This window comes from Astyanax mexicanus, chromosome 17, assembly GCF_023375975.1.
Source record: "Astyanax mexicanus isolate ESR-SI-001 chromosome 17, AstMex3_surface, whole genome shotgun sequence".
NCBI classification, from domain to species: Eukaryota; Metazoa; Chordata; class Actinopteri; order Characiformes; family Acestrorhamphidae; genus Astyanax; species Astyanax mexicanus.
The window spans coordinates 19,062,430-19,079,106 of NC_064424.1; the positions used below are offsets into that span (position 1 = coordinate 19,062,430).

At 36.7% G+C, this 16,677-nt stretch overlaps 1 protein-coding gene across 1 annotated transcript; it reads right to left on the minus strand.

The window, feature by feature from the left end:
• Positions 1-3,599: 3,599 nt before the first annotated feature.
• On the minus strand, positions 3,600-13,933 carry LOC103032676 (V-set and immunoglobulin domain-containing protein 1-like). The gene is made up of 7 exons (XM_049466763.1): positions 13,810-13,933; positions 12,776-12,936; positions 10,578-10,785; positions 6,909-7,064; positions 6,677-6,793; positions 5,424-5,547; positions 3,600-4,532 (listed from the first exon to the last, which is right to left on the minus strand). Exons 1-7 carry the CDS (start codon positions 13,850-13,852, stop codon positions 4,463-4,465), a joined length of 879 nt encoding a protein of 292 aa, XP_049322720.1. The 5' UTR covers positions 13,853-13,933; the 3' UTR covers positions 3,600-4,462.
• Between the last annotated feature and the right edge of the window lie 2,744 nt (positions 13,934-16,677).

Below are 16,677 nucleotides of genomic sequence, written 5' to 3' on the forward strand. Positions count from 1 at the left end.
CAATGGTTAGGGAAACGATGGTACACAGCATGTGAATGGTGAGAGGTTCCTATTCTCCCGAGCTCCTTGAGCACAATGGAAGCCTCTTGTAATCTTACCCTCCATTGAAAAAATGCAAAGAAGCTATTGGCTCTCATTTCAGTAGCTGATTGTGTTACTAAGCAACCGTGTTAGCCATCATATCCCTCCAGCATCTGTTGCCAATCCATTTTGTTGTACGGGCTGATTCAAACAGCAGCCACTTAATGAAGGCAGTGGGCATGATATCATTGAAGGAATAGTGCAGACAAGCGAGATCTAGCTTCAAGCATCAGTCAGAGCTTTCCCCAGCCCGCCCTCGCCTGCCTGCCTGCCTGCCTGCGTTCATCATTTTCCAGGAAAAAGACCTGCTTTCTGCTGCTTAATATAGTCATGTGCTGATCTCACACAGCTCCAGACATTATCCCTATCACCCCTCTCATTTCCTCCTGAGGGGCTTTGAGAGGTCAGGTGGACATTGCTTTCTGAAGTAGACTGAGAATTTTAGTGAGTGTGTGTTTGTTTGTTTGTATGTACAGTGCCCTCCATAATTATTGGCACCCCTGGTTAAGATGTGTTCTTTAGCTTCTCATAAATTGAGTTTTGTTCAAAATAATATAGGACCACGATGGGAAAAAAAAGTAAAGTCCAACCTTTAACTCAAGTAAATTTTAAGGGGGAAATAAAATCCCTGACTAAGAAATAATTATTCTTCATAAAATCACCTGTTCCACAATTATTGGCACCCCTAACAATTCTTAGGAAATAAATTTAATAAAAGTATTTCTGTCACTTCTACAGTAGTTTACGAAGTTGATCAGAGTATGTAGGAACATTTAGTTAGTAATTCACAACTTCCTGTTTCCCTGGGGTATAAATATGACGTGACACAGAGGCCATTTATCTTCAACATGGGAAAGACAAAGGAACATACCATTCAAGTGAGGCAGATGTGTGTTGACCTTCACAAGTCAGGCAATGGCTACAAGAAAATCGCTACTCGCCTACACCTGTCCATATCTACTGTCAGAGGAATTATTAAGAAGTTTAAAACATCTGGAACAGTGGTAAACAAGCCTGGACGAGGACGCAAGTTTATTTTGCCACCACGCACAGTGAGGAGGATGATAAGAGAAATAAAAAGTTCTCCAAAGCTCACTGTTACAGAATTGCAACAAATGGTAGCTTCTTGGGGTCACAAAGTCTCCAAAACAACCATCAGGCGCTATCTACATGCCAACAAGCTGTTTGGGAGGCATGCACGGAAGAAACCATTTCTCACTCACAATCATAAACGCAAACGTTTGGAGTTTGCTAAGCGGTACTATGACTTCAACTGGGACCGTGTGCTTTGGTCAGATGAAACAAAGATAGAGCTTTTTGGCAACAAATGCTCTAAGTGGGTCTGGCGTAACACAAGAGCTGAGTATGCAGAAAAGCACCTCATGCCCACTGTGAAATACGGCGGGGGATCAGTGATGCTGTGGGCCTGTTTCTCTTCTAAAGGCCCTGGGAACCTTGTTAGGGTGCATGGCATCATGAATGCTCTAAAATACCAGGACATTTTAAAACAAAATCTGGTGGCTTCTGCCCGAAAGCTGAAGATGGGTCGTCACTGGGTCTTTCAGCAAGATAATGACCCTAAACATGTGGCCAAATCTACACAGAAATGGTTCACCGCACACAGAATCAAGCTCCTCCCATGGCCATCTCAGTCCCCAGACCTCAACCCCATTGAAAACCTGTGGGGTGAGCTGAAGAGGAGAGTGCAGAGGAGAGGACCCAGGTCGTTGGATGATTTAGAGAGAATGTGCAAAGAGGAATGGTCAAAGATCCCTCTTTCTGTATTCTCCCATCTTGTGAAACATTACAGGAGAAGATTAGGTGCTGTTTTGTTGGCAAAAGGGGGTTGTACAAATTATTAACATCAGGGGTGCTAATAATTGTGGCACACATGATTTGATGTTAAATAATTATTTCTTAATGTGGGATTTTTTTCCTACTGAATAAATTCACTTGAGTTAAAGGTTTTATTTTTTTACTCTTTTTTTCCATCGTGGTCCTATATTATTTTGAACAAAACTCAATTTATGAGAAGCTAAAGAACACATCTTAACCAGGGGTGCCAATAATTATGGAGGGCACTGTATGTGTGCATCTAAAATGAATCTATCCATCATGCTTGTATGTTTTTTTTTTAATAATATCTGCAGTTGTGTCTCAGGAAGATTCATATATGTAAGTGATTACAAGTGCAAGTATGATAAGACACTGGGTGGAAAAGTAGTTGCCCCGATGCCATATAAAAACAGCTCTCAGAAGGAGCTCTTTTTAAGTAGTGTACCTCTTGGTGAGAGATCTTCGACTAATAAGCATGCCTCCTTAATGTGCTCAAACACAATGGCCCTGTTGTCAGATAGGGCTACAACTAATGACCATTTTAGTTGTCGACTAATCAGACGATAATTTTTTCGATTAGTCGATTAGTCATGGTCATTTCTATTATGCCCTCCATTTGTTTTTCCTGTTGCTGAAGCTCCTGATTCAATGCAAGTTTTACTGCATATTGACAGCTACATTTTTAGAGTCATAGACAGATTTTGCTAGTTGACCTACCTATATAAAACTCTACTTAAATATCTCCAATTGGGATATTACATATTAACAGACAACATTACTTTGAATTTGACCATGTTTTGTTAAAAAAATAATAATCTCTTCTTTTGTGAGGAAGTTTTTTTGTAATAGTTTTACTGAGCAGAAAATGTATGCTCATTTTTTTAGTTAATGTAATTTGTCATTAAATCAGTTTATTATTGCTATACTACTTGTGTGTGTTTTTTTTTTTTTTTAGAATTTACTTATTTTAGTATTAATAATTCCTTTTAAATTGCACTCTTGAATTGCCTCTGTAACCTGAGTTGCCAAGTTCGTGGTTTTCCAACCAAACTGGGCTTGTTTGTTGTGGGTAAAAATTGAAAGGATGAGTTATGCCTTTATTTTGGGCTACTTTTACATTTATTGCAACCGCCAAAAAGCCTTAATTGCAAACCGTTAAAAAAGTTTAATGTTAAATGTTGTGAATGCCTGTGGCAACCTTAGATATTGGGCTTGTTTAAGCTTCTGACAGGTGGGTTCTATACAGATTTTGCTCCAAAAGAACACAGAGGGCTCTATATGTGGGATTTTATCACTGAGAATATGTTTAACTGTATAATGAGCTGATGTACAGTGTGTGTTGTCTTGTCTCTTATCTGGTGTGCTTACATGTTTGGAGACAGGTAGAGCGAGTCACATATGTAAGCCCATTAACAATCCCACCAAGTCTATTCTGTCTAGGCTTTGAAGCAGTCCCAGATCATTACACTACCGCCACCATGTTTTACGTTCAGTATGATGTGATATGATATTTACTTAGGTTATTGTCTGCCATTAAAATCATTGTTTAATAACCAGAAAAATATCAGTATGACAAAAAAGCTAAAACAAAAAAATAATCTGTATGTGGGCAAATACTTTTTCACGCCACTGTATGTCAGTAAAAGCTAAAATAAAATAAATAAAATTAAACCACAGCAAAATTCTAGGTTTAGGATGTGTTCTTTATTATTAAATCAAAAAGAATCCAACAGTATGAGATGCAACAATATAAAAGATCAAGTACCATCACTGCCAAAATATAAAAATGTTAGGAAAATGACATGATGACATGAAAATGGCATTAATTTTCACTGCACAGAACATTACTACACACATCTTTGTGTCAAATTCATAAGGATTTTACAGCAGTGGTCTTAAACCTGCTCTCGCAGACTTGGATCCAACCCTAATCCACTCCACCTAATCCAGCTAATTACTGCCTTCACAAGTCGTTGATTGTCTTAATGGGGTTTGGTTGTAGACGAAACCAACAGTGAGGTAGCCCGGCTTGAGAGGAGCATAACTATAGAATCTACATGTAGGGTTGTAACAATTCAAATCATATAGTGAGATGACATTTTCAAAACAGTGCCTGAAGAAAGTGGTTTAATGTTTTAATTGTTGGTTTATTACAGCAGTTAACAGTATGAAATATTCAGATTCAGATTCAAAACATTCTAGTCACAAGCTATTTAATATATTAGCCTCAAGCTTAACAGGACAACAATACAATTTGATACTACACATTTGTAGCGTTACATTTCTGGTAAATTGAAATCGTATACAAAAAAAAAAAAGAACTAAATCAGTGTATCATATTCAGCAACTATTCTTGGCCATTTCATTCAAGATTCAAGAGTTTGAACAAAATATATATAAAAAAGACCAAATAAAAAACCTAAAACTGACATTTTGATATCAACACAACATGAATGAAGAAATTGTGCAATCAGTAAAAGATTAGTCATATGTCTTATATGTTGTATATAGTTGGTTGGCGTGATGAATTAGGACTTCATGTTTCTCAGGCCTGCATGTCTTTCATTTCTTGGGCAGCAGCTTGCTGTGGAGGAACAGCTGCATAGTTCTGCGCCCTGTCCAAGAGAAAACATGTCCGACTTATGTTTCTGTGCTTTCTGAACTGATCTTGGATCTTGGATTATTTTGAGAACTTAATGACAATGAGAAGCCTGAAGCATTAAACTGCACCCAACAAAATATATATAAAAAAAAAATCCTCTGTACAGTCCTAGGTACAGATTTGGGTGAAAGTTAAAGTTGAAAAGACGTCTTATTTAAGTGGTTGAAAACACATATATAAGTCTTACATAACCATCTTTAGGACTTCTTAAAAATACATTTAACCAAACTCATAGGTAGAAAAAAAGTTCTTCTTAAAACTACTTTTCACAAAAAAAAAAAAAAAAAAAAAAAAACTACTTTTCAAACATTTGAAAAAGACGTCTTTTCATCTTTTAGCATAAACCAATTACATATGAATGAAAAACGTTCTAAATTTTTTTTTTTACCTAAGGGGAAATAAGCTAAAAAATGGGAGTGGTAGTTTGGGGGGGGCACTAGGTGATTTATGGGCAGGAGAGAGAGATGATGAGCTGCAGCAGTTTGCAGCAGTTTGCCTCTGATAACCGTGAGACGCAGTTGTTTGGATGTCAGCAGGGGGATGGTATTATTGATTGAATGATCTGTATATTGTAATAAGGCTGTATACCAAAGCACACGGACACATCATCCTCGCCTATAGCACAGTTAAACCTAAGAGGGCGCTACAGAGGCAGAAATTACCACAAAAAAAGCGTTTTTAAAGGTTAAGAATTTTTACAAAAGTTACTTCTAAGCAACACATTTCAGCTATGAATGGGATACTATATGGTTTAGGGTTAAGTGGCTCTTTGACCATTTAACAATGTTTATTACTGACTATACATAATACATATTTTGTATTTGATTACCAGTAACAGACTCACATGTTAGCCTTGGCGTACTTCTCCTTCTTCATCTTATGAGTGATGAACCACACGAGCAGCACAATGAATAGGACAGCCAGCAGCGCTCCGATCACAGCACCCACTATCGCTCCGGTGTTCATCTCTGGAAAACCACATGTTATCATCTCAATAACTTACATCCTAAAATGTGCTCTGATTGCTGTGACTTCAGCATCAACAACCTATAAATACTGGAGAGCTGTTTACATGCATTTGTTGGAAAGCTTAGAAGTCCACACTTTTTCTGTCTCAATGTCTTTTTAATGTGGCAGGCATTCCGAGTCTGAGGGCAACCACTGGGCAAACACATGGTTCTTGAAGGAACCAAAAGTGGTCATTTTATGGCATCACCCAAAAAAAAAAAACATTTATAGGAACTTACTTTAAATAACAGTATTCCTTTAAATACAGAAATACATAATACATGTTATTTTAGTACCATAAATGACTATATATAAATATTCTGCTAATTCTGTTTAATGGCTGTTTATGTGTAAAAATTGTTATATTTATTCAGTAATTGTAATTGTGAATCACGGGGATAAATATCGTGTTCCAAAAACCACACCTGGCCCATGTCCAGGTCATCATTACACATGGTAATTGGGCCACTTGCAAAAGCCAGATGTGGCCACTGAAACCAATTTTTTATCCTCGTAATTCACATCTGCATAAAATTGTTGTTTTCTGGGTAAGGTAAAATTGCTACATAAAGTTAAGCATTTACAAGACTTCTTAAGGGGACTATAAAAAAGTATTATGTCTGAATAACTGACATTAATTTAATCATTTATATTAGCCAATATAATAATTAATCAATTTATCCAATCCAATGGTTTAGGGTTTATGACTAGATCACTGATATCATAACATAATCATGTCCATATTAGGAAATCTGGATCTATGCTGAAGTTTTGCAAGACTGAAATGAATGGGATTTTCCAAATTTGTTTGTTTGCCTTTTTCTAAAAATCCCAAAAGTATCCCACAAATTAAACATAATACTATTAGTATTTGATACTACAGAATGGCACACAATTTCATAGGCCTGCTTACTAATTCACTATTCACTAATGTTGATGTTAGTTAAGAAAACCTTTAATACATAACATCTAAAATTAACCCAAAGTGACTAAACTGTTTAAATGAGTTTAAAATGTTTAAAATAACTGTATAAGCTGTAGTATATGCAGTTTTGCATGATTAATTAAATATACACTCAAAGACTCTACCTGAGCTCAGCTCCACAGTGCAGATGGAGTAACCGACAGCATTGGAGGCATTGCACTGATATGTTCCAAACTCAAACTGAGAGATGTTTCTGATGTACAGGGTACCGGTGCTCGGATCTGGAGCCAAGAGAAAACAAAGCAACATGTGCGACAAAAGAAAACACAGCCTTAATCAGTTATGTGCATGTTTTGAAACAGGTTCAGTGATGTAATAAGATGCGCATTCATGTACTTGTGTAGCCCAGCGCGTTCCTTTTCACCCCCTGATCAATCCAGCTCCAGGTGTAGCTGGGAGCTGGGCTGCCTTTAGAGGAATGGCAAGTGAGAGTGACCAGGTGACCGGTTGCTATGTCTCCATGGATAGCACAGACTGGGTAGGATGGTTTCTCTGTAAGAAAACACAACAGGACAACAAGGTATCTCAGTATTTCACTTCATTTTATATCCTCATGGTCATATGAATATATCATGAAAAGAACATCATCCCTTATGAATAAAAAAGGGTGTAATTTCTACTAAGCAGTCTATGCAGTCTATTTAAGGACAAAATGTTGCATAAACAACATGCATAAACTATTTTTGCCTGGTTTTACAGACAGATCAGTTTATTGTAGCCACTCAAGGCTTAGAATGAACTTAATGAGCAAAAAAAAAAAATTGCTGTCATCCAAAAGACATAATAAAAGGATACACCACAAATGATAGTAGTATCTCTAAAACCACTTAATTCATTTGGAGTTCTTGAGCTGCTTTAATGAAGATTTACCAAGAATGACCTTTTTTACACTCAGTGCCTCCCAGTGGAATAAAGGCTAATTTATACTTTTGCGTCAAACCTACACCATAGCTTCATACCATTCAGCATAGGTGGGTGTGCGCAGTTCTTCTTCATTTATACCAAGGCGAGGGGGGGGGGGGGGGTGTGTGTGGGGGGGGGTTGGATGCTCGCTGTTCTTCTTCAGTTGTTAAACGGGGGGTTGGGCGGGGTTGCCGCCGTTCTTTGAGCCTGACACTCTGGCTGAAACTCCACCCTCTTTGACTAGGTCTGCCTAACAACAGAGCGATCTAAATTCTGATTGGCTCAACGAGAGTACATTATAATATACAGCCGATGGATTGGCAAGCGTGAGAAATACCATGTGTGGCGTGTGAGAGTGTGAACCCGCTGAGGTGCGTGCGTCACACGCTCAAAGCGTGAGACATGAGAACACTGATAATAGCCCTTTAAAACAGTGAGCCCCCCCTCTCTCTGCACCTTAAACACACACACACACACACGTAGACAACGCTGTCTCTTGCTAGGCTCCCCATGCTCTCCCCCAATCACACGCTTGTCCTATACCCTAAACACAACAATGCTTCTGACAAAGTGCTTCCTTAGTTCAAAAACACAATGTCAAATTTGAAGAAACCTTTGGAGTTGCAGCGACACACTTACAGAACAAGTCACAAATGTGGAGCATCATTTGAACTCACTAGATAATTTACATTGACTTGCCATGAGCACATTTGCCAATGTTCAGCTTTGTGAGATAACACCTCATATCTAATACAGGAGTGGGTATTTCATGATCAGTGTACATACTGCTATCCCATGAATTCTGGCATGCCCTATGTCAAAAACACAACACTAATGCGCCAATATCTACTTACAGTCACCAAACAGCCAAATCTACTGTATAAAAGACTGTACCATATTGATTATACATCCATTTTCATAACCTAGCGATAAATATCTGTTTTTTTTCATACAACAAGCGTCTGGTATAAAAAGGAATAGTGATGTTTGATGTAACACATCTTGACTAGGTATATCCAAGATCTGCTCCATCACAAACAGAACCCCATCTACAGTGATGTCATGGCTGCTTTGAAAGACCGGGAGGAAATGGCTTCCGCAGACGGAACGTGAATAACACAGGCCCCGGCATGTCAGAGAACACTTCCCCCCTCCTCCGATCCAGTTCCTGACACACGCTGACAACGAGGAGACTAGTCGGCACTAGTTCCCATGGAAACCGGCATGGTTACCAGGGCCAGTGAGGTTGTCCTGGTAACATGGTAAAGGAGCGGGCGCTGTGGATAGCGCTTAATTCACTGATCGCCGGTGTGGCGAGACTCTGGCTTCGTCACCAGCTAATTCAGCAGACCTGTTTACAGTGTGGGTCGCTGAATCCAGAACGCTAGAGGTTCTAGACTATCTAGGGGTTCTAGAGCTGCACGTAAAATCATCAGGATGTGGAGAAATTAGTGGCAATTTTAGTATGTAAAAAGGTGTAAGAACTGCAAATGTTTGTCCATGTCTTGAATGGTGGAAAAAATAAATGTATAATTTAAGCCCATTAACCAACACATTCACGAGGATTCACAAGCATCATTTGCAACCCCTCCTCCACCAGACACTATAAGGGTGAGGACAAACACACGCCTCCTCCAATACATGTGAAATGAGGAAATCATCACCTACATTTTCTCTCTTTTCTCTCCCAACAGTGCAACATCACTAGCCTGCCAATGCACTCAGAGGAAAGCACCAGATCTCCAGCTCTAATACATCAGCCAACAGATGCCTGTGATGACTAGCATTACAATGCAAGTAATAAGAAGAGAGATTGCCATCCACCCACCCAACGAGAGAGAGCAATGCTAATTGTGCTCTCTCTGACTCCAGCTGCTGATGGCGAAGCAGTAAGACTAAGGCCATAGTGATAAAATCTAGACCAGACTACATTCAAAGTTTCCTGTCTTTGTTACAAGTTTAAGTGTTTGCCTCCACACTGTCTATACTGTTGCATGAAGCATGTGCACACAAATGGTAGTCAGATTTTGGCATAACACCTGTTTGTTCTTCTATTATTTAATGAGGGATGATAGCCTAGCTCAACTTCCTGTAACTAATGCCTGAATCATCTAGAAATGTGCTTTAACACTGTAGATAACCCAGACTAATGAGGTTAATTTGTTTTTTTTTGGTCCAAACTGAAGAGTCTGGAAGTCTAAACCAAACAAGGTACATGGGAAAAAAAAACCTTAATCTGCTGAAAGAGTTACTGTAGATTCCTTCCAAAGTCCAATTTAACATAATATAACATAAAGAAATACGTAATTAAATAAATGACTTGATGTAAAATGTTGGTCCTACTTTATAATGTGTTCCTAAGTACTTTGTAGTTATACATTAACAATCCATGTAACTACAGTGTAACTACTGATGAAGTATGCATTGTCACAGATGTGTAATTACATAAATTACGTCTGATATATACAGCTCTGGAACAAAACTAAGAAACCACTTCAGTTTTTGAAACAGTTCTCTGATTTTGCTATTAATAGGTATATGTTTGAGTAAAATTAACTTTGTTGTTTTATTGACATAACAAAAAAGGCAGAGTTTTCAGACCTCAAATAATGCAAAGAAAACAGTTCATATTCATAAAGTTTTAAGAGTTCAGAAATCAATATTTGGTGGAATAACCCTGGTTTTTAATCACAGTTTTCATGCATCTTGGCATGTTCTCCTCCACCAGTCTTACACACTGCTTTTTATGGATAACGTTATGCCACTCCTGGTGCAAAAATTCAAGCAGTTCAGCTTGGTTTAATGGTTTGTGATCATCCATCTTCCTCTTGATTATATTTCAGAGGATTTCAATTTGGTAAATTCAAAGAAACTCATCATTTTTAAGTGGTCTCTTTTTTTGTCCAGAACTGTATTTAGTATATGTGTAACATGCATTAGTCCAAGTTACACTACTAGTCTAAATAGGCTACAAAATAAAGCTTAGTTTAGTGCTTTAATGGGTTTTTTGATCAAACCCATAGAAGCACTACTTTTTATTAGTTTCGTCTTTGGTTCCTCACATTCATACATTTTTATTACAAAAATTAGGAACTGCATTACCAAGTACATTGACCACCACGCTGGCTTCAGCCTGGCCTGAAATGTCAGGGAAGTTGCGGACGTCACATGTGTAGGTTCCAGCATCTGCACTCTGCATGTTGGAGATGGAGATAGAGGCGTTCTTGGTGGCGTTAATGGCAGTAAGGACCTTTACTCTGTTCTCGAACTGCTTGCCTATTTGCTGCTCTCCAGACTGGTAGTAGAACACCTAAAATAGGAATAAAATATATTTTAAAAATTTCATGGGCACAGGAGCATGTATTCCAAGGATCATAATAATAGAAATATATGTATTTATATTAATGGTGTCAATTGCTATAGAAACTGTAACATAAAATCTGTAATTAGTAAAAAACGTAAATACTAGTACTATGGTGTGGTATGTGGCAAACACCCTAAAGCTAAAAAATTAAGCTTTTCAGCTTTTAATGCTATAGAAATGACATTTTTTTAATGTGCTGAGTAAAAAATTAACAGAGAGCTTTGGTATTAAACACACAACAGCTGTGCTCAAATCTCAGTTTCCCTCAGTCGCTCACCTCAGATGTTATAAAAGGTTTTGGCCTGAAGGTTTTACATTGAGAAAATACCTTTATCCTTTTCATGAGTATCAACACACTGCTTTTCAACCAATCATTCATTTCATACCTTTACTTACATACTTAAAATAACCTGAGCTAGTATGAATGCTGTGACTGTGATTATGGTCTTATCTTTCCAAGCCCTAATGGTCAACGCCCTCCAACAGTCAGTAACTCCAACCGACAAAATCAACACGTGATCATGAAATTCAAACAGTTGCTGTTTGAATTTCGATACATGCATAATGACATTGGTCCTGAATGGTTTAGAAAGCAAACTACAACATTTAATAAGAATGAACAAAATGAAACTGAATGAATCAACCATACTCTTTTCATAAGGATTCGTAATGAGTTTAAAATGCAGTAGTTCTCTATGGAACCAAGACAAGACAAGGAACCAGTTAGATGAATGGCAAGTAAAGAATTCTCTTTGGTGCAAAACATTATGTTGATGGATTTTTTGTTTGGCATAAACTACATATGCATTCTAATCAACTTATTTTTTAGTGTTTGGGCCCTACTTTAGTGATCTATAGGCAAACTGTTAACTGCAAAACTTAAATGAAGGGTGTGTCTGTCTGCCTTTGCTATCGTAATGATGGGAAAAGTACGCTTTGCATGGCCTTAAACATGCAAAATACATATAATACTTCATACTCTTCATTATTCATGAGAGTGTTTGGGGTGTAACGTAAAATAAACCAAGAAGTGTGCCATTTGCTATTACCTTTAAGAGCCAGATGCTCTCAGATTGGTATTTTAACATTTTTTTTACAGTATTTTAAAAGTTGGGTTTACATACTGCGAAGTTTCCTTTGTGCGTAATAAGGGGAAGGGTGGTGTACCTACATTGCCAAGATAGCAATAAACGCCTGACTGTTGACATCTGTCTAGATTCATTCAGTCAGTGGCGCACCTGTGTTTTAGTTGCCAAGATAGCAATATACCAGAAATGTACCTGAACACACCCCATTTCCAGATCACCACACCCATCGGTGTAGATATATTCACAAGTGCTGTTGCTATTTAAATAATGCAGGCACAAGGCTTGAAAACAGACTTTTGGTTGGGTGTAAGATAGCAATGAGCATCATCACACACCTTGCGTAGGGAGAAAGATAGGGCTCCATTTGTTTGATCGTTAAATAGACTTAAGGGCACTAGCTGCTGCTGCTGACTACTGTATTTTTTAACAAATCAATACACTGTGTTCAACAATCTATACTTAATTCAATATATATATCATGTCATGTTATTCATTTTACTTGTCTCCTAACCAAAATAAAACATGCACGTTCTGTAATGTGTTAATATAGCTACAAACTCATTAATACACTTATATCCAGAAGTAATGTGGTTAATATGCATTATGCATATTCCTTAATGCATAAAGTGTGTACAAAATAAAATGGCGGTCTCATCCACCTCACAACCGTTGAGTTCAAATGAAGCATGATTGGGTGTGGCAATAAAGCAGTAAAATCAGTAAATCAACACTACACCCTGCCAAAAGGTACCTATGAAATCCAGTTGTTGTCCAACTCTGAGATTTTTAACACCTTTTTTTTAGCAAAAATTATCAACCTAAAGACTTAAAGTCTCTAAAAGACCCACCTCTTCTGGATTCATGGAAACCTTAGGGTAGAGATTCCACTGGACCAGGAGATTGGTCATCGGCACATCGGTGGTGAAAGTGCACTGAAGATTTGCAGTCTGACCGATGGTCACATTGACAACCTTTCGAGGAACCGTTACCCAGATGGACACAGTGCAACCTACAAAAACAGGCATCCATGGTTTTTTTGATAAGCTTGAAAATATGGTCACTGGTAATTCATCTAAAACTTTGCCAGCTACAATGAAATATTGAGATCATGAATTACAATTTTGGCTCAAGGGCTTAACAGAGAACAACAACATAGACAAAATCTGATAGCTGGCCTTTGTTACAAAACAACATGCAAAATTCAACTCTAGTTCTGCAATATGTTGAGATTAAAATCATAAAAGCAAATTTTGACTCTTAATACAAAATAAAGATAAAGTACAAGATAAAAGTTTGCACACACCCCTTTTGTTTTTTTTCTTCTTTATTGCTTTTATTTTCTACAATGTAGATTAATATTGAAGACATAAACAAAACTATGAAGAAACACAAATGTATTAAACAAGCCAAAATATGCTTAAATATTTTTAGATTCTTCAACGTAGCACCTTTTTTTTCTCTGATGCAAACTGCATCAAAATGCAATGTGTTCCTTCATAGTTCTTAAGCCTTTAATATAAATTTTTAAAGGAGAAAATTATACAAATAAAAAATATACATATTATGTTGCTGAGAAGTTTTTGAGAGACTGAGGATAGTGTATTTAACCTAAAAGGTGCTTATATTTAACCCTAATAAAAATCCTTTTCTACAGCTGCTGCAGTATTTAATACTGACAATAAATAATTATAAAAATAATAATAATAAAAAAATCTATTTCTCTCTCTCTCTCTCTCTCTCTCTCTCTCTCTCTCTCTCTCAAATATATATATATATATATATATATATATATATATATATATATATATATATATATATATATATATATATATATTCATAAATCAGACTCTACACAATATCACATAATTCAAAAATTACTCACCTATAACACTGAACAAAATGATGATGGTCTTGAACGGCGACATGTTTTTAAATATATTCACAGCAGTTACAGAACAGCTACTGCGCTCAAGCCGCTAATGCAATGCTGTGTACTCAAACAGGAACAAAGATTTTTTTTTTCTTATATCCAACTTATCTGTCCAAGCCCTAATGGTCAACACCCTCAGAAACTCCAACAGACAAAATCAACACGTGATCATGATCACGCTGCAGTCTCGGTTTGAATTTGCTTTCCCAGTGACCATACAGAACATGCATACATGACATTTGCCCTGATTGTCTTTGAATTGGTTTAAAACATGTATATTGTTTAATAACCTAGTAAAAAAATAGTAGATTAAAGTATACTAAGCATTAGCCACATTATTATACAGTATATTTAAAGAGTGCTAAAATGGAACAACTTTTGTTAACACTTTCTATGAATGTCATCTCTATTAGGCTATATAAACACATTTATAACATATTATAATGCACTAATAAGACATTATAAACATGGCTATAAATATTTATAAAAATGCGTAACCCATTTTAGCCATGTTTAATATGCATTAAGAATTGTGATCATAATACATTATGAGCTGTGTATGTTAAAAATAGTATATATCTTTAATTGAAGTGCACAAAGACCTGTTATAATACATTATAAGGGACTATAACTAATATTATATTTAAGACAAGTATAATTCGTGAGTGGTTAAAGATATGTTTAGAGTATTTTACAGAGTGTGTTTATATGTTGGAAGCTTTTTTAGTAATAATGCATTCTGCAAGCTAGGACTGAGTTTCATAGTACTGACATGTTATAACCACATTATAAACACAGCTAGTGATGTATTTTGATTTGATTTATTAAGATTTGAAATAAGTTAAAACAACAAGAAAACAACTATAAAATATGTATATTGTGTATTACCCATGTAAAACACTTTCTATGAATGTCATCTCTATTAGGCTATATAAACACATTAATAACATATTATAATGCACCCATACGACATCATAAACATGGCTATAAATATTTATAAAAATGCGTAACCCATTATAGCCATGTTTAATATGCATTATGAATTGTGATCATAATACACTATGAGCTTATGATTTGTACAAAACTATATTTGAAAATAGGTATTTTAGAAGTATATTGAATTACATTAAACTAAAGGTGTATTTCATAGTAGTCTATTTATTTAAAGTACACTATATTGTACTTTAAAAAAAAAGTATGATCAAAGTTTACTTTCAAACATTTGATGAAAGCATTATATTAATGTATTTTTAATATATTTTAGGCAGGTACATAAATATGTTAGTATGTTTTTATGCATTTGTATAGGATATAGTCAATTCTATTAACCAAAAATAATAATAAATAACTAAATGAATACATAAATAAGGATATAACTTCAGTTTTGGGTAGTACCCTGAAAAAGGGAACTGGAAAATAGAGATCTGTGCAATGCTTTATGGGAAAAAAACAAACAGAAAACTGCTTATCAAATTGCATGACTAACAACACACACCCAAATACACTGATGCTAGTGTAGCGAGAGCTGATTAAATATACACACTGCAGGTTAATGATTAACTCCGGTCTCTGCAGTCGATCTAAATTGTGGAGACATTGAATGGAACAGCCTGACCAACGGACTTAATCATCTGAAACTGACCTTAGCACTGACTAGTTTTGTGATTCAGTGGGTAAAAAAATGTGCAAAATTATAATCAACAGGTGCGACAGATGCACAGTCCAGTCACAACATAATGACCACCTATTTGTTTCTACACTCATTAATCATTTTGTCTTTTTCGGCTCCACTGGCCGTAGAGGAGAACCTCATAGTTGTATAATTACAGACTGCATCCCTGTATCTGTCTCTCTGCATACTTTATTATCCTCCTTTCACCCTGTTCTTCAATGGTCAATAGACCACTGAAGTCATGCATCATTCTGTAGTCCTCGTACGGCTTCCGTGTCTAAGCGTTTTTTTCCCTATGAGAAAAATTAATAAGTTTAAAAAAAAACCCATCTCTGTCACATTCTGTTCAGACCCCTGTATGTTTAATTCTGTATACATTTTACTCCTGAACATCACTGGATCCTCTGAATTACGAGATCGTTTAACCCTGCGTTCACACTGGAACGCGACGAGTCGCTTGTGTCGCCCCGCGTTTGTCGCTTGTGGGCGTGTCAAGCTCAACGCACGAGTGTATCATGGTCCAGCCTCCGACAAGAAAAAAGGCACAAAAAAGGAATCGCTTGGCCACTTTATTCTACAGCTATAACTCCCATACTTGCTGGACTCTTGGCCGTTCCTGCGATTTACCTGCGCTGGAAACGCAGCCGTTCCCTCAGATCGACGTGGGTCCACCCCATTCAACAGCATATTAAACACAGCTAAGCCAACTAATGAGCTAACTGCGCTTACTGAGGAGAGCTGAGAGTGTCACAGCATAAAATCACTAAAACAGGTCAGTGATACTCCAGAACCAGCTGTAACACGTTTTAACATTTACCCTCTTTATTATGAAGTGAAATAAATGAGTGTTTCTGGTTGGTTGTCACCTCAGTGAGGGCAGGTATTAGTTGATTAGTTAGTTAGTTAGTTGTTATTTGATGATTTGGGTCAGGTGTTGTAATTAGTATAAACTAATGACCGTAATTAAATACTAAACCTGCAGGGAAGCGCTTCTGAACTGAGAGCCATTTTCTCTTATTATCTGCCTTTTAAAGCTGTAACACAGACTACACTGCTCAACATCACACTGCTCAACATTACTGAAAGAGTTTCCACCTGTTTAAATGCTTTAATGATCCTCTTTGAGTTCGCTGTTGTTATGCAGAATC